We start from the raw sequence: 19605 nt of genomic DNA on the forward strand, positions 1-19605 counted from the left end.
TGAAGAATTCACATAGCTTCTTTTCAAGAGGGAAATATAATTTTTTTATTCAATTTTTATACATAGATATCAGTTCATAATAATCATTACTTGAAATGAATAAATACCCTTCTATGCGAAGTGAATTGTTCCAGTATATTGAATAATCCCAGGAGATATAAAACAAAGGGGTCACTATTTTGAAATTCAATAAATCGACAGCTTAATTTTCCCTCATTGTTTAGGAGAACCGGAATTTTGAACAATATATCTGATTTTATGTAATACCTTTATTCTCAATAGAAATAGCACGATATTAAAGTGAATTGACAAAAGAGCAATTGCTGTGAACAAATGAATAATAGCATAGCACTATTCAAATTTGTGCATATCATTTTCATTTTGCTAATTTAATTAAGAAATAATTGATCAATTTTAATCGAATGGAATAGGCGGCATCACACGGACTCAACTCTGTTAAAATTAAATGTATGAGAAATATTGTGAAGTAGACAGATATTTGTTTACTGTATATTATTGAATGATGAATGTTCAAAACATTATGTCGACAAATTTCTGAGGAATGGCTCTGTTCTGAATTCTGTCAATTCTTAGAATTTCTTGATGTTTGATGAATTTGAAAAAGTTTCATTTTACTGAAAACTATTATATAATCATTGTTGTTTGGAAGATATTTCAATGTTTCCAATTGTCTTTATTGTGGAATAGACCATTCCTGAAATTTTCTTAAACACTGTTTTGGTATTTGTTTCCAAATCAAAATACCATAACGCAATTTTCTCTGTAACCAGAAATTATATGTTGAATTTGAATATTGAATTGAAAATTAAACATTTTTATTGAATGTCACTGCCATATGGCCGAGGCCACACGTTTTTAATTTCTAATATGCTTTTATTGATTCTTGTTTTATTTCAGTTAGGGAAATAGACAATGCTTAAAAATTTTAGAAGAACCTGCTGATAAATTAACAATTATACTTGAAACACGTTAACTTTATGATGTTGCATTATTATTACAAAATCTATAGTTTATACTAGTTGTTGTTTACAATATGAATTCAAATTAGCTATTTAATGTGTTTTTATAATAGGCTTACAATTAAAAAAATTTAATTTAATTTTTTATTGAATATTGTTTGATATTATGGTGGATCAACTATGTATTTGTATACATGTTCCATTCTGAAAAGTCAAAGAACTGTGGTTGGAAAATATAAATATGTCCAAGTGGATCAAAAGTTCTGGATCAGCCATAGACAGCTTCCCATAATAAGAGATAAGATAATTGGAAAAACAGTTCATTTCAATATGTCACAATATGCCTTAGGCCAAATAAGATCAGAACGAAACCATCAGTTTTAATTGTACAAAAGCATTTAAGATCGATCGGATGATTGTTAAGTACAACAAAAAGTTATCATCCTTACAATAGGATCACCTTTTTGGATCAGTGACATTTCTTACATAAACCAATAAAACATTTGACTGCGGCGAAGAAAAACTCTTAATATTTGGAGTAAAACTAGTGGTTAATCGAACTTTAATCACATAAGGGAACAGGTTGAGAAATGGTGTATTCTTGAAATCAGAAAAAAACGTTTGAAAATAATATCATAAGTATGAAAAACAATATTCAATATTCTAGCATTACGAAAGAACATTTTTCTAATTTTCAAATATAAGCAAGAGGAACACTGATAATATGTGGATAATTTATAATTTGAAAGAAGTAAATTGTAGATAGGGACAGATACCCTGTCAAACTGTGCCATTCAAAATGTTAAATTTAAATATTATCTCTGATCTTTACATCAGCCATCCAGTTCTTTGACATTGAGTAATTTTCACAGGGCATATTTATTGAATTCATTTTTGGGTTTAAAAAAAAACAATCATACTATTTTATATCGAGAGGACTATTATATCCATTATTGAGTGCTTTACTTCGTACCAAAACAATTTCAGAGATTACTATGGGCCTGTTCCGATATTGCTGGTTTTACTGGCCCGCAATCGAATAACAATAGAACTCGAACGACTGGGCCAATAGGCATCGTCTCTGAAATACTGACAGTACTGTTCAGGAATATCGGAACAGACGGTATGTAGAGCACTATGCATATTTATTGGGTTCATTTATAACTTTTAACAAATCACTGTCAAATTTTCGAGACATTCAAGGTTCCTTATGATTTCTACTTTTGTTTTGTTATACCTATAATATCCACATGCTGTAAATTACTCAATTTGCACTGACAAGGGCGACTAAATGACAATTATCCATTTATATGTGACTGTGCCTATCTGTTGAGTAAAAATTGTAATTGTGAATTGAATGAAACCTCTCGAAATATTGTTCGAGAATATCTATTGTAAATAAAATAAACTAGACTCGAATTAATATTTTGGCATATTTTCAGATGGATACTTATCCAAAAATTGTTTGCACCGCTATTAATTTTTAAGCTCAACTGTAAATGTTGTATGTTGAATATAAATAGTTTTGGAACTCATTTTATTCCAACTTGCTTATCCTAGCATTATGACTAATTGCTAAAATTTTATTTTGGGGTGGGTTTATTGTAAGAATTTATAATAATGAGGCATTCAGATGCAGTAGAAACTAAAGTTAACTGCACTACGGTGCAGTGGCGTTAGACTGTAAAATGGGAAAATGTAGGAACCTACGAAACATGCTTCAATTTCGAAATAAACTTTTATATCGTCATCTGCATATTTCGTATAGTAATGTTTGTGAAAGAACCTATACGCTGGACGACCAAAATGTGCAGAGCAAGAAATAAGCTTAAGTCAGTGGCGGATTTGCCTGAAGGCCAAGTAGACCGGCGTCTAGGGCGGCTAGATATATTAGACGCGGCCAATCGTGACAAAAACAAAGTGAAAATTATTTGACTGAATTCAAAATTCTACATGGCAGAGGGCCTAGGTCGGCCAAGACTCCAAATCCGCCACTGCCTTAAGTCATATGCATCCTTCTGGCCTAGAGTTGAGGCCCCCGCAAGTTGGAACAAGCGTAATGAAACGGTAGAAAAATGAATGAGCATTTCTGAGAATAATATTAATCAATAAAGTTTCAGGATTTTTTCTCAACAATATCACTTAAATTCGAACTTTACTAACGATACTGAAGTTTTGAATATGAGATATTTTGAATATCTCATTAAGGTACTTCAAAAAAGATACTAAAAATATCCTTTAGGCGCGAATGGCATTTGTGATTTCTAGGGGCGGATACGACCAAGTTGAATCTGTGCCTTATGCAACGATGATACAGGCTTTTTCATATCTCCTTTGCAATAATTTCAGAATACTGTGAATATTTCCCGCCATTGCAGACCATCTGTCCTAGCAGTCTAGTTCAGAACCTTTCTTCTTGGCCAGGGACCTATTTTATATTATTCTTGTTAGCAGGGACCACCTGTAATAAACCTGTATCAAATCTGAAAATTTTATGGAGCTCAATGCAACCGTTCAGTCTTGACGATCAATTTGATTTCATCTTTTTGGAAATTTTTCGACAGTAACCTTTCGAGTCGATTATCTCTCAATAACAATAACCGTAGATGGAAATGTGATACATATTCTGAAAGAGCAACTCTTCTAGTAATAAATCCGAAAATTTTATGGAGCTCGATGCAGCCGTTCGGTTTTGACGATCATTTAATTGATTCCATCTTTTTGGAAATTTTTCGATAGTCACCTTTCGAGTGGATTACCTCTCAATAACAATAACCGTAGATGGCATTGTGCTACAAATTCTGAAAGAGCAACTCTTCTAGTAATAAATCTGAAAATATTATGGAGCTTGACGCAGCCGTTCGGTTTTGACGATTGTTCAATTGATTCCATCTTTTTGGATATTTTTACGTAGAATCACAATTGAAGTTTGCAAATAAGAACTCGAAGCGAAAATTATAGATTACTCTATAATCTTTGGCTCGAAGGTTATCTTCAAAAATGAATATATTTGCGACGTTCTAAAATTTTTTAGTTTGTATTGACTCTACCACTGATTCTACAGTGACTCTAACGAGACAGTGGCGACAATCGTGGTCTCGTTTTTCATCGTTTTAGCAAGAATATGGCGGATTTGGTCACGTGAGGTGACGTGAGCCATTCCGCATTCCGAATTAGAGATCATAGCATTGAAATCTGTGCTTCTAAGCCGCCATATTCTTGCTAAATTTCCAATTGTCGCCACTGTCTCGTTAGAGTCACTGTAACTGATTCTATTCACTAAGAAGAAGAAAAGACACTTATCAAATATTTAGGCTCTTTATTTTACAATCACAATGTTTTATAAATATTGCTATCATAAAGAATTAAAAAAAATTATACATAATGATAACATTTCCTAATAGGATAGAAAATTCGCAAGAATATTTCAATATATACAATTTGAGCTATAATTCTATCATTTATAATCACTCGTAACACTTTCATACTCTATAAAAAACAAGTAATAAAGTATTTTTACACTGAAATACAAATGATAGTTCACAATGTTGAAAAACAACGATTTATTTACAATGTAAAAATATACAGTAATTTACATTAACTATGTTTTCTCAGTATCATAACTAAATTTGTTGTGGCACATATTGAAATTATTTCAAGACAAGGTAAGAAATTCCTTCGAAATATCGGCGAGTGTTGTTTAAGTACAATAAAATAGATAATCAGCAATACAAACATTATTATACTTGAAATTATTCACTGAGTTCAAATCAAAAAATTTTGACTGCAGCCGTTGCAAAATATCAAGAAGCTATTTATTGAAAAAAATATACATATACATTATTAAAAATTTTTACTATACAAAAAATATCTTTGGTATATACTTTTCTCATTTATAACAAGAACATGTCAATAACAATTCAAAATATCTAGTACAAAGCATAGTTTCCAAATTTATTACTCAAATATCAAGAATTAATTTTTCTAATTTTGTGATTTTTAGTACATCAATTTGTTAGAGAGTATTCACTGTGAAATTAATAGTGTGGAAGCTCACAGATACTTTCTGCTCATTTCTGATGTAAAAATTCAGAAAGCTCCTTAATCACGACATTAATTGAAGGGTTTTGTGGAAATTGACCAGTATATTCGATTTTTGATATGTACAGAAGTGAAAAACGACAGATATGTTAGGCTAATCTATTGTTGGCCCAAAATTATCCAATTAGTATTATTATTGGGAACATCTACATGCATGAAAAATTCACACTGACTTCAAATGGCATCTAGTTGAACAATTTTGCGCAACAATCACATTCGATGTTATGTGTTATAAAAATCATTCAATTATATATCAATAAATTATTACATAGCGTTGTTACAAAAAATAATAAGTTCTGTAGAAAAGTCGATATGACATAACGTAACTGATGACGATTTTTATTCAAACAAAGTATCCAAGTATTAAGTATCTAATTTTCATTGATGCAATGAATTTCAAAGTCTTCAATCCGTTTCACGAACTTTAAAAACGAATCAATTTGAGGCACGAGAAATTTAATCCTAAGCATAAGGAAATACTCAACAATTTTGGATTTGATGACAAAGGGATAAGTTCTTAACGTATGGGCAAGTATTGATTGTATGTTTTGAGGATAGACTTATATATGACGAAATCAAATTCCGAAGATGAGATGAGGTGATGTATAGTACTTTGGCCATCATGATGACCTTCAGTGAAAAACTCGGTTCGTAGGAACGATGTATCGGAAAATTAAAAATATGTTAAATAATATTTTATTCAAGCTGTGGACGGAAGCGACTGGTTTTAACCTATGGAATACACATTATATGTATTGATAAAAATATCATGGTTTCTACCAAACACGATCTATTAAAACAGGATACAAGAGTGGATTTCTTTGGTTGTATTCCTTTATTTTCTCTGTATGTAGTAAAGGTTCTCTGCATGTTGAAACGACGGAATTTGTATGTTCAGATACGGATACGAATAGAAAAAATTGTTCGATTACATGATCAACAATACCATAAGCAGATAAAGATACTGGTATGCTTGTTCCTGTGTATGACACCATGAAAATTAAGTATTAAATTGTTCATCCTGCAGAAATAGCATGCATATTTTCCCTCACTCTATAATACTGAATTGGAATTCTTAAAAATATGGACAGTAGCAGTTAGAACGACTTTTCCACAGAACTGAAAGGAATTGACCAATACTGATATTATTTACATAGAACATTTTCGCATAAAAATCTCTACAGAAAAATAGTGGTAAAATTGATATCATTTTCGATTGATAGATTCTCAGTCTTTTCGTAATTGAAAATCACTTGAAGTCACTGCAGTGTCCACGCTTTATTATACATGAGTCGCCATCGTACCGCGTTTGATGGTTGTGGCATTCGATGTGGGAATAATGTACTGACTCGTGGGTGAGTTCGGAAGTCTTGTCATCTGCGGTATGGAACCGTTCGAACCGGTCGCCATGACACTATTCACTACATTAGCACTTGCGGTCATCATGGCACTAGAACTTACTATTCGCGAATTATCTCTAGAGTATGGAGGGGGTGCTGGAGTAGCCACTGGATTGGCTGTATTTGGGGTTGGAAGCCCTACCGAGGAGCTCCTGAGGTACGGATTACCGTATGTGGCACTGAAACGGGGATCTATTCCCAAAGAGGGTAAGATCCCGTTGGGGATACTGGTAGGCATGTCGTTCAGTTGCATACTATTGGCACCTGAAGATAGCTGGTGAGATTGCAATGAGTTCAGTTGCAGTCTGGTGGATTGGTTGATCGTTGGATCCATCGATGTTATCGGGGGTTGCATCATGGGGGGATTATAGTCCCTCGAATAATCTACGTAAGGTACATAGCCGTTGTTATTATGACCATCCTGAAACAAAGTATTTCATGGTTACAAACTAATAGGCTGGAAATAAATCTTTTGCGACTACAGCGTTCAAAGACAATTTCGTCTTGATGGCTATCTGACTTTGACCGCTGAAAGCACTATCAGGGAAAACATACGAATCACTGGTTGCCTGGATTTCTTATGGTGAACAGAGAATGTGTTTATGTATAGACGGTTATGTTACTCGATGAGGCTCCTACCTACTATTGAAGAAATGCTAGATATTATCTAAAATCTAAATAATGTGTAGATGGATAATACATGGTAGGCCTGCAGTATCTCCAAATCTGAATACCTATGTTTTCGTTCTTGGGAGTAATTTGAGAACTGTCGTGAAGGAACCATACATGGCGGATTATTCATTGCGGGGTGAAGTGAGTGATGTGAGCCTTTGACTCGAACAAATATCTAAACAGTAGATTCTTGAGGTCAAAAAAAATACTTTTTCCATGTAGCATTTTTTACGAATCGACTCGGTTTAAAAGATAGAGGGTGTTCAAAAACCATAAAAAATGTTTTATTTTTTTCCTTTACCATTTTTTCCGAATCGGCTCGGTTTAACAGATACAGGCTGTTGAAAACTCTCAAAAAATGTTATTGTTAGTTTTACCTCACAAACGGTTTCATCGAATGAAATGAAATTCGGAATATAGCTTTTCATTTATTTGATGAATATTTTCCACAAGATAACACCCAATTCTTCCAGTTTTCTTATTCCCAACAAACACAACATACAGCAACTGTACAAATACTGCACAACAAGTGCCACCAGAATGCAGCACAGAGATTGCTGTACTGAAACTGCACAGATTCTGTATTGATAATTCTGCATTTTCAAAATGCAATTTTTAATGTACAGTAACTGCACAGTTTCTGTATTGATAATTCTGCATTTTCAAAATGCAGTTTTTGATGTACAGTGACTGCATAGTTTCTGTATTGAAAATTCTGCATTTTCAAAATGCAATTTGTGATGTACAGTAACTGCACAGTTTCTGTATTGATAATTCTGCATTTTCAAAACGCAGTTTTTGATGTACAGCGAGTGCACAGTTTCTCTATTGATAATTCTGCATTTTCGAAAAGCAGTTCTTGATGTACCGTAACTGCACAGTTTCTGTATTGCTAATTCTGCATTTTCAAAACGCAGTTTTTGATGTACAGTGACTGCATAGTTTCTGTATTGCTAATTCTGCATTTTCAAAACGCAGTTTTTGATGTACAGTGACTGCATAGTTTCTGTATTGATAATTCTGCATTTTCAAAACGCAGTTCTTGATGTACAGTAACTGCATAGTTTCTGTATTGATAAATCTGCATTTTCAAAACGCAGTTTTTGATGTACAGTAACTGCACAATTTCTGTATTGATAATTCTGCATTTTCAAAACGCAGTTTTTGATGTACAGTAACTGCACAGTTTCTGTATTGATAATTCTGCATTTTCGAAACGCAGTATTTGATATAGAGTTAATAATAGAATCTAGAATAATAATTCATAGGAATTCCTTAAACTTAAACATATACCTTCTTCAAGAAGTTGAGAATTCGATTATGAAGGTTAAAGAAACATTTCGTAAACAGATTTAATTCAATAATTGAAGAATTACCAAAATATGGATTATACCCATGGTAGAAGAATACTTCATCTCACCATGGTGGTACCAGAATTAGCCAAATGATGGCATCACTGCTCTTGACGGTTGCGATCACAGGGTAGCATACACGTCTATTGCGGTGCAGCATACGCTAAACGATGGCGCCACTGGCGACGCATTACTCTATATCCTCCACGTAACCGTCGTTTATAGCAGGCACGAACTACGCTGCTTCGGCGAATGTCGTAAGTAGCTCATAGGGTTCATTAACGTACTGTCACCCCCAAGAGCAGGCCATTCCTCAAATAGCGTGAACTCATCCCTGCACTTAACGCCAAAATAACAAGTGAAATTGAAAATTTCCGATTTGCAGAATCGATTTCCTGTTTATAAATAGGAAACTTTTCTTCATAGAATATTAATTGCAAGTTTCTATATAGTTGTTACACAGTGACTGCTACATTTAAAGTGCACCTTACTGTACAGTTTGAGCAATGTCTATTGTATATAAAATACAGCTTGCTGTACAGTTTTTGCACTTAACTGCTCCATTTGAAGTGTAGCTTGCTGTACAGTTTTTGCACAGTGACCACACTGTATTTAGAGTGCAGTTTACTGTACAGTTTTTTGCATAGTGACTACTGCATTTAAAGTACAACTTGCTGTACAGTTTTAGCACGTAACTGCCGCATTTGAAGTGCAGGTTGCTGTACAGTGATTGCAACACCATCGCTGTTTTTGAAGTGCAGCTGTGGCTGTATGTCGAATGCAGTTTGTACTGTACAGTAACTGCAAAGTCCACCGGGACATATACGGTCCTTTTTGGTGCAGTTATTGCATTACCGTCACTGCAGTCAATTGAAGCAACGAAGTACAGTTTTTGTACAGTGACTGGATTTCAGTGTTTGCTGGGTTATGACCATTACGTACCATAAAAATACCAAAATTCAAAGAACCCAACTCTTGAAATTGAGTTAGACGCTATCTAATGAACCTTTGAACGTTTTGTGAAATAAAAGTATTCTTTATATTTTCTCGTATAATGCGCTGTTTTCGATTAATTTGATATGCAAAAATTAAAAAGTATTTGAAAAATTTGGTATTTTGGCTTAATCCAATCCTGTTTGAAAAATCCACAAACGTGTCACAGGTATAGCTGGTTCTTCTCAAGGTAATTTTGTTTTTCCAGAGGTGGCACAGCTCATTGGGAAAACTTAAAATGGCTATATCTTTTTATCATGTCCGAATCGGAAAAATTGTTATGAAAAAATAGTGTTTCTTTTGACCTTAAGAATCTACTGTTGAAATATTTGTACGAGTCGAAGATTCACCTTGTATATTAGGTATACTAGATTTCAGTTAGCTTTCTGACAATGAAAATAACACTCCACCTAAGGTCAGATCAAGATCTATTCTTTCGACGATTTTCTCAACTTCGTTATATACAAAATTTTGCACAGGCGACTAGGACATTTATACACCATAGATAGGCATTATGAAACTAAGGACAACGATGGAAAGAAGGATACATGTTCTGATAACCTTTTGATTCGAGTAGCGCCTTATATGAAATAAAAGAGCGGTGCTTTAGGCAATCAATAACCTTCCAAAAATAACATTACAATGCCTTACAAATTTGAAATTTAATAATATGAAATTTTTGATAGCAGGTGCTGTTACCTGTTATTATCAATTCACAATTAGCTGCTTTGATTGGAGAAGAACCATTTTGATGATTGATTGAAATTCGTACGTAATTTGGAATTTGTGTGTACCCATTTGAATCAGGTGTTAGAAAGTTTCAGTTTATAATTATTTCAAATGCAGCCTTCTTGCAAATATCTTAAACGTGGTATAACGTTAGGTATTATCTCGATTAAAGCTTCAGTTGTGTATGAAGATAGATTATATGGAGAAGTATGTAGCAAAGAATATTGCAGATGATAGATGATTGAATATGTGATCATCGTAACATTTATTGATCAATTTTATGGAAACATGGGTTGATGCTGCTTCAAGGATCGATTGTGAAGCAAAACTCGCAGATAAATTATCTCCTGCGAATCAGCAATCAGCTGTAATGCATGCTTCATTCGGGAATAAAATTTCACGAGAAAGCGAAAGAGCGGAAATGAAATTCGCACAATACATATTTCAGCTTTATTCCGAACAGGTCCAAAGTTAGGACAGGGATGCGAAATTTCCCGCATTCCCACTTGTCATTTTCAATTATATTATAACGGTTCATTTGAGCGAGAAACGAATTAAAATTTGAGAAACTGCGAGTGAGATCCGAGTGGATTATTAGCTCGTTCCGCTCCACTAATCAATCGGCGATAATATATTTGGGAAGGCGAATTTGTATAAGAAGAAAGTTTTGTGGTTCTTCGATAACTTAAATTAGTTCGCGGTACGGAAGATTGATCCCATGGAAATATTGATTGCTTGTTACCAGCTATCTCTGGAGCTTTGAAGTTCACTTAGTAAAAAATATTGTTGGTCTCACACTGAAACAATTAGTGAGAGTGAAGAAATGCGCACCCTTCATCTGAATGAAAAGGAATATTGAATTGAATTCATGATATATTGTTCAATTTGATAATATTTGTAGACTATTGAAAGAAGCTTGAAAACAGAAGCGAAAGCTAAGGAGTTTATAAAAAGTATAACGAAGTTATACCTATCTTCGAAGATTCGATAACATACACCTACCTTGCAAAGTAGTGAAAATATCAATATACTTTTTCTGAAAAATAATGATTATTCTCTGAAAAGTGGGTCAAAAAATGTGAAATTGAGGAATTTCATAGTAATTTATCATATTATATTTTATACTCCCGAGATTTCTATATTAATAAATCAAATTCACGCTTTGAGACATCTGATAATTGAGACTTGTCTGTTCAGTGTTCATCCTCCGACAATTCTCAGGTACGACAAAGAAATATCTTAATGAAGGGCATTTCAAAGGTTTAAAAAAAGTCTAGCACTCACCTTAGGAAAGCTGGGTTCAGTATAGTCGGCTGAATACCTATATACATCCTGTCCAGATAAGTTGACAGGACCGGCAAGTGGCACACCAATCCTTGTGATCACTGATTCACTTCCGGTTTCCGATTCTGCCCCTGGAATATAATCCAGATCGCAGTGGACGTTACTGTTCGAGGATCCTGTTCGTAGGTCGAGTTTCAAGTCGGAAATATTCGAAGATCGGTCGGATTCTTTACATTGTTTTTCCATCGTGTTCGTGTCGCCTAAAAAAGGATAAAAAAAAAACTTGAATAATGGAGATTGCAGATATCAACTTGAAGAAAAGCTTAGTTTTCATAAAACTATTTGAAGGTGAGGCTTTTTTAAACAGAAGGTAGAACTGGTCAAAATGAAGCGTTTCACCAAAAATCGCCTATATAAGTCTTTCAAAATGACAAAGTTGAAAAAAAATTGAAAATGATTATTGAAATAGATCCTTATACGACCCTATAGTCTATCCAAATCCGAGAGGCCAGCGTAAACAAACTGACTAACGCGTGATCTTATTTGAGGTACTCCTCTTATTGGTCAAAGCTTCAAGAACGCCATATATGTTTGCAGGCGGGAGTAAGAAGCCCTCCGCAGAACCGCATTACGTTTGATTCATTGATTGTATGCGTAAGGGTACGTTCATACCGAAGATGCATGGATGAGCGCGGTGGAGGTCGCGGTCGCGGTCGAGGTTTACATCGACGTCTGGCAATACATGTCGAAGATGCTTTCCTTTCAGTCAAAGCTCATAAACGAACTGAAAAATAAATACGTTACCCTGGTGAATGTCACGTGATTTGAAGAGCGCCACTAAGCGTGCAAGGTACATCGCGGCAACAGCCCGATCGCCATATAAAATCAAACTATTTTGTTCTGCTATCGACATCGCTGAAAACCGCGATGATGAGCGACGAGGGTGAACGGGTGAAACATCCTTGGTATGTACGGTTTCATTAGAATATGAAGGTTTGTTCTGACATCGATGTAAAGATCGCGACCGCGACCTCCACCGCGCTCATCCAGGCATCTTCGGTATGAACGTACCCTAAGCGTATTGTTGTGCAGGACTGCAGAGGTCATTCATTGCTTTTTCTTTCGTAAATTGGTTTATAGTTGTAGCAAGTTATTCAAGTTACAAGCATTTAAGATAACGCCAAGTACTGATACTGCTGAGGAATCGCGTGTTGACTTAAGTCCTCCAAAAAAGGGACGTCTGAAACGACACTTCAGTGCCGATATAAAAGAAATGATTTTGAATACTTATAAAATTGAGATTATTCAAAATGCAGGAATGTGTTTTTAGAACTCCGAGTTGCTGAGAGACTTGGCTCGAAGTGTTAGGAGAATTATTTCCGAATACATAAATTCCGGTGTTCTATCACAGCCGGCAACAAATCAAAATCGGACCACCAAATGGGAGTCCTTATCAGATTTCGATGAAAATGTAATACGGCGAAAAGTTCACGAGTTTTTCTTCAGAAATGAACACCCGGCTATAGAGAAAGTATTAAAAATAGTTAATGAAGACTCGAACTTGCCAAATTTTAAGAAGAGTACCTTTTCTATTATATTGAAAAAACTTAATTTCAAATATGGACGTCGCCAACGCAACAGTCTTTTAATGGACCGTGACGACATTAAATGATGGAGAAGAAACTATCTCACGAAAATTAGGGCCTTCCGTGAATAAAACAGGAAGATTTACTACATGGATGAAACTTGGGTAAATGCCGGTCATACTAAATCCAAAGTGTGGACCGATGAAACAGTTACATCTTCTCGGCAAGCGTTACTTGCTGGACTATCTACTGGATTAAAAAATCCGTCTGGTAAGGTCTTGAATTTTGAGTGTAACCCTCGTTTAACACTCGGTTTCATAAAGCTTGATCAGAGAATCAACGATCGATTGACGGATGAACGTCAATTAGTTTTCAGTCGATAAGTTGGTCATAAGCATTCTGAATATCATTGTTGCGCCAAATAATTATCTATACACGCCCATTTAATGATTCTCAACTGATACTCCTCCAATATATTCGGAAATATGAAAGTTTCAATGATTTCCTTCGGGAAATCGAATGCCAAATCGTTGATCGAGCAATCAAAGTTTTGTGAAACTTGATGTAAGTTCCTTTTTGGTGGAAAACAATTTCAACATTCTCTTTCAAATGAAGTGAATATATTTTTCCAGGCAATGGGCAAAGAATTATAGTGTGTCATATTGGCAGTGACACTGGTTTTTTAACTGGAGGACTCTGGATTATCCAATCCAAAAAAACTGGTGACTACCATGAAGAAATGGATGGTCAGTCCTTCGAAAAGTGGTTCGAGGGTATACTTCCTAAATTGGAGGAAAATTCTATAGTAGTTTTAGATAATGCTCCTTACCATTCAAGGAAAATGGAAAAAATTCCTAATTCACAATTCAGAAAGAGTGATATCCAACAATGGTTGAGGGAGAAAAATATTGATTTCACCCCTGACCTCATAAAAGCGCAATTGTTGACGATAGTCAGGCAGAACAAAGAAAACTTTGAAAAATACATCGTGGATGAAACCGCAAAGGCCCAAAATATTACTGTACTTAGATTACCACCCTACCATTGCGAACTGAACCCTATTCAATTGATTTGGGCCGATGTCAAGAATTTTGTGGCAGATAAAAACACCACATTCAAAATGGCTGACGTCCAAAATCTTTTTCAAGAGGCTCTCTCACGGGTTACTTCCGAAAGATGGAGAAAGTGCGTGGAACATGTCAAACAAAAAGTTGAGGTGGACATGTGGAAATTGGGAAATATTATGGATGATATAACACCAGTCATCGTCAACTTAGAAGAAAGTTCTGCATCTTCTGACGACACTACGTACTAGTCACTTTTACAAAAAATACACATTTATATACATAGTATGTATTAAAGTGGGAACTTTAGATTAATTGTTCATTACTGAGACTCGTAGATAAGCATACATATTTTTCACCGGAACTGGAACACTCAAAAAGTTTTAAAATATAACGCTCTCGGAATAAAATTTATTAGTACACCTCTTCGTTATCACGTTCTTCACGCGTGATCACTGCATGCTGCAATGTTTACGGCTGGCCTCTTGGATTTGGATATACTATAGATTGTTTGTTAGCTGAATGTAGTGGGAAAAAACTTATCTCCTGATTCGACCATGTGGTTTCGTTTAGGATATTGGCACGTTCGATATTTACGTGGTAATGAAAATGGGAACTTAGGATTGCCGAATTTTTCTCCTTATTTTTTAGTAACTTACACGATTTTATGAAATGGCTAATTTCGATACGAACTGACAGAAGAGACTTAGGACACAAGTGTAAAAAATAGAATATCTACTTCAAAATCTCACCAATGAAATTCGTCTAAATTATTCACGAATTTTTTCAAAATGGGCATCACAATCTTTTTGTTCGAACATTCCAACAATCGTTGTAAAAATTGGATGAAATGGGGAATCATAGCATTTTGTCAACATAACTAATATAAGCACTTTCAAGAAACTGCCTCGAGTTTCTACATGTTTTTTAACCCTAAATTGCACGATACAACAATTATGATTCTCTCAAAAGTGACCTGATGCATCTAATCTGATGAACATGGTACTGAACCATTCATTGGCCATATGTTTATGTTTTGTTTCGTTTTTGCGATGCCGGATTCAATTTCCACAGTGCCGTATTTGAAATTCAATGAAATTTTGTCAAACTTCTAGGGGTTGTATCTCAGCCATCTTGGACATTTTATACAGGCAATTTTTGGTTGAACGACTTATTTTGATGAGTTCTACCTCCTGTCAATAAAAAGCCTCACCTTCTAAATTCGAAAGATAATTTGTAAAATACCCACCTTCTCGAGATGGCTTCTTAGCGCTTTGTCGTTGGCACAGGAAAATGATCATTATGATGACAATTACAATGACCACCAATAGAACTCCGCCAATGATGATGATAAGTAGCGGGAAACTTTCTGCGGAAAAAATGGAAATACATGCTTAAAATGAAGTTGTCAAAACATATAAATTTCTATAGTGCGCTACTTGATAGAACAAGAAAAGAAAAAATACTCAACCATTATGAATCAAGGTTATATACAGAATTGAAATATGGATCTGAAAATGTTTTGTTGCTATACCAAAATTGATAGTCAGTTTTGCTACATTGAAGAAAAGAGTCCCAATCCAGACAATTCCGAAATTTTTTAAACTATACCAATATCCAAATTCTACTCCACATCAACACTCCCTCTATTAAGAGGCGAATGCGAAATTCTAACTACGTTTTACCTACTTTCAAGTTCCAAAAAGTTGTCAACCAAGCATTTCCAGACCCACACACTCCGGTAAGAATTTTTCAGAAACTCAAAGATTGTGCGATCTATAACAAAGCATCATAATAGTTTCCGAGTTAATGCACAAACAAACTTATGTGGAATCACCAACTTTTTGATATAGGAAGTATTCATGATAAAGAAATTTTATTGAGATCATTAACTTAAAACAGATCACATGATTTTCACAAAATGAGTTTTTAAACCACGCACGATACGTGTTTCGCTATCGCAATAGCGTCTTCAGGTGAGTGAAGGCAAAAATTTAGCTGAAATCTAGTCAGGTGATGCTTCTGCAAAATACGGGGTGATTCAACATTAAGTCCGGTGTAATTCTCTCACTGAAGTATGATAGTGTAGGAGAAGTCATACTCACTTTGCGGCATGAGGTTAATTTCGACTACATCACTTCCGTACGGGTTCGATACGCTGCAGTTGTACATCCCGAAGTGCCTTTCCTGAGATTCCCGGATGATTAACGTGGACTTGATTCCTTCAGGAAGGGGATCTTCCAATATGGAATAGTCTTGGTCGTGAAGGTCAACCTCTTGGCCGTTGAAAGTCCAAACTACGCGTTCGGGTGCTGGAATCGAGAAGGCTGTGCACTCGACGCGGACGTTGTCGCCCTCTATGCCGAACTGGGTCTTGTGGCTGACGATTGCTGGAGGACCTGAAGAAATTTCCTTTTCAGTAATGAATTTCATCGTGTTTGAGGACAACAGGTGTCAGACTCGTAAAAAGTGGAGAGCTTGAAAGGAAAAGTTCCTCTCGTCTTTACTCAGATCGTGGGAAATCAAAAACATCAAACTCAGGTTAGGTTAGAATCATGTGCCTATGTTAATATCCTATTTGAGATACAGAAAGGTTGCTCGAATCTACTCCGACTATATTCAGTTTCTAATTAGGCTGTAGATAAGATCTGTCAACGGATAAATGACCTGTCACTTCAATCTGAGATAGCACCTGAGCATCCCAAGTTTTCAACCCTATGTAGCTTGATTAGGAGACTGTCTTTTGCTCTGTCATTTTCATGATAAACCTCGTGAAGACTATTGATTTTAATTGAGGTACAGCACAAAGGTGTTATTCTTTTTGGAGAAAGCTTCTTTTTCAATTTGACAAGCCATTATTGCATAAAATCGGAATATTTAATTCTGAACTTATTGAAACAATTTTTGTTTGTAATGAATAATTATCATTTGATGGTAGATGTTGGTTACATAATTTATATGTAGAGTGAAGCAATGAATGAGACATGAATGAGTTTTCACGGTTCTGCACTAGTTTGTAGCATGATAAATCTTCCGCCCATTCAGTCAGAGTGATTACCTTTCAAATAGATCGAGGCCTCAGCTCCTATTTCAGGATATCCAGGGACATGAGCCGTGCAGAAATATTTTCCTGCTGTACTTTCGTCGACGACCAGAGTCAAATTTGGACTAGTACTTATTTTCTTTCTGTGGTCTTTATGAAACCAGGCTATATCAGGAGAAGGATTGCCGTCTACGTCACAAGATAATGTTATACTGGAACCAGTATCAGCCTGCGTCGTTTTAGGTCTTGATCTGAACTGTGGTCCGTCTGTGAACAAAAAGAATTAATCAACTCTTAAAATTTCCCACTTCATCTACATTGGTTATGCGAAGAAATGTATCTTTATAATCGTAATTTCAAATCTTTTTCTATCAGACTTCTGCAAACAGTTACTTCTTTCCAGAATCAGATAGGTATTTTCTTCAGTTCCGTAAACTAAAATGTGCTCCTATAGTGTTTCCACGGTTTATTATTCCCCACAGTCTGAAACTTTATGAAACCGCACGAATAGCTCAAAACCAGAAGGCAATAAATACTGAGCGTGGTGCACGATGAGGTGAATAATGCATTTTCATACACACATACTAGATACGCTCTATTGGCTTGTTCCGGTCTGCTTTGTTCACGAACAATTTCTAAGTTTTCTAGAATCCATAGATAATTTTAATTTAGAAGGAAGTTTGAGGAAACTATAGGTGAATTGTGAGATAATGCATCCAATAAACGATGTGCAGAATTGTGCCTATAGAGTATAGAGACTATTATTACTGACTCGAAGTCAAGGGCGGCCCGAAGCTGAATTTCTAGGGGGGGGGTAAAAATAAACAACATGATTGTGTTTTCAACAAATATATAAATATATACATTATATATGAACTGCGTATGTACAGGGTGGGCAAAATTCGATAAGATTGAATGGCAGCTCTGTAACCGTATGGACTAGGGCATGTTAGATTCTACAGATACTTTTTCATGTAGATTGCAGTGGCATGATGTAGATGAATTGCGACAATCAGCTAATGATATATGTAGCATAAATCTTTGCTCACAATGAAATTGAGTTCCGACAATGTTGATGAGGTTACAAATGAGTTTTCTAAAGGAAAAAGAAGTTTCCCTGAATTTATCAATTGAACTGAATTACTTTATACAAAGCCTTATAGTCACTGCCCTGTGATTTTATTCAAAGTGCATGTAAATTAGTAATGTTTTATTTATTTTGCTGTTAATTTTATTTTTATTATTTCTTCTGTCAATTTTATTCGATTATTATATTATTTTGAAGCCTTAGTCGTGGCCCTTTTGATTGGAGCCAAAGTTGATATTATTGTTAATTTAATTTCATTATTATATCTTTTTTCATTGCACACAATTTTTTATCGAATGGTACAGGTACTCCAAGGGTAAAATGGAAGTGTAGATACTTTCGAATTAATCAAAAGTGTCACACATTGCCAGCGTCGTCCATCAAGTTCAAAATTCGACATCTCTCAAAAGTTACAATCGAGGATTTTAATACTAATTAGGTTCAGTGCATCCTTTTTCATTTTTCATTCGTTTTGAAGTGAATTAAAACATGATAGTAGCATAATATACTATAACGATTTATTTCATACTGGTTTAATAACTTAAACCTCGTATCGTATTTGTTGTTGTAGCCATGTAGCCTCACTACGCTAATCCATATAGGCCGTTGGATGCTACACTGTCGCAGTTATTAACACGCTGGGATCCATCCCATCCTTCGGATAATTTCAACAAACTTGATCAAGAGAAGAACTCCCTTGATTGCTATGAATTTTACATGAAGCGTCAACCGAATTTTGTAACTCGTTGGCAGAGTGTTCGGTGCATGAATTTTGTAAATGAAGGGGTAAATATCGTTAAACTTTCTTCTGGGGTGTGAAAGTTGAAATTTTTCTGGCTGAATGTCAAGAAGTTCGGACAAGCCGGATGGGCGGGCTGATTGGATAACGACTCTTTCGAAAAAGTTTTCAAGGAAATGGGGAGACTACACTTACGTTGTGGTAAGCGCAAAATGGTTCGTGTTTATCGTCATGGATGATTATTCACCCTAAAAAAATTATATAACGTCGAATCAACTAAAAACCCATATTAAAATGAGGATTCCAAGAAAATGTTGACAAAGAGGCTTTAGCATCTACTCAGTTCCAACTCTACCATTTCATGGTTCACTCAAAGATTTAATGAAAACTTCCAAGTTAGTCTCCAGAATTTTACCATTTTATCATTTTTCTTTAAAAGCTCCTCTTCTTCTAGATATATAGAAATATGTACATATGTACACGTGATATTTTCAGTATGCTGCACTGAATTAACTTTCAAAAATTCTTTTTTTTTGTTTGTCGATGCAAGTCACAGTTTTTCCAGGACTACTACT

General features: G+C 35.1%; 1 protein-coding gene across 2 annotated transcripts in view; it reads right to left on the reverse strand.

Moving 5' to 3' along the window:
• Positions 1 to 4282: 4282 nt before the first annotated feature.
• Positions 4283 to 19605, reverse strand: part of LOC123314026 (irregular chiasm C-roughest protein-like) — a 185472-nt gene continuing 170149 nt past the window's right edge. The window contains exons 7-12 of one of the 2 annotated variants that reach the window (XM_044899139.1): positions 17220 to 17471; positions 16267 to 16560; positions 15851 to 15937; positions 15411 to 15530; positions 11512 to 11771; positions 4283 to 6902 (exon numbers count right to left, since the gene is read on the reverse strand). In XM_044899139.1, the coding sequence (XP_044755074.1) occupies positions 6363 to 6902; positions 11512 to 11771; positions 15411 to 15530; positions 15851 to 15937; positions 16267 to 16560; positions 17220 to 17471 (1553 nt within the window). In that variant the 3' untranslated portion in view covers positions 4283 to 6362. The remainder of the gene's footprint in view (positions 6903 to 11511; positions 11772 to 15410; positions 15531 to 15850; positions 15938 to 16266; positions 16561 to 17219; positions 17472 to 19605) is intronic. The other variant, XM_044899142.1, reaches the window with a different exon arrangement.

The sequence above is a fragment of the Coccinella septempunctata genome, chromosome 1 (assembly GCF_907165205.1).
Source record: "Coccinella septempunctata chromosome 1, icCocSept1.1, whole genome shotgun sequence".
Classification (NCBI taxonomy): Eukaryota; Metazoa; Arthropoda; class Insecta; order Coleoptera; family Coccinellidae; genus Coccinella; species Coccinella septempunctata.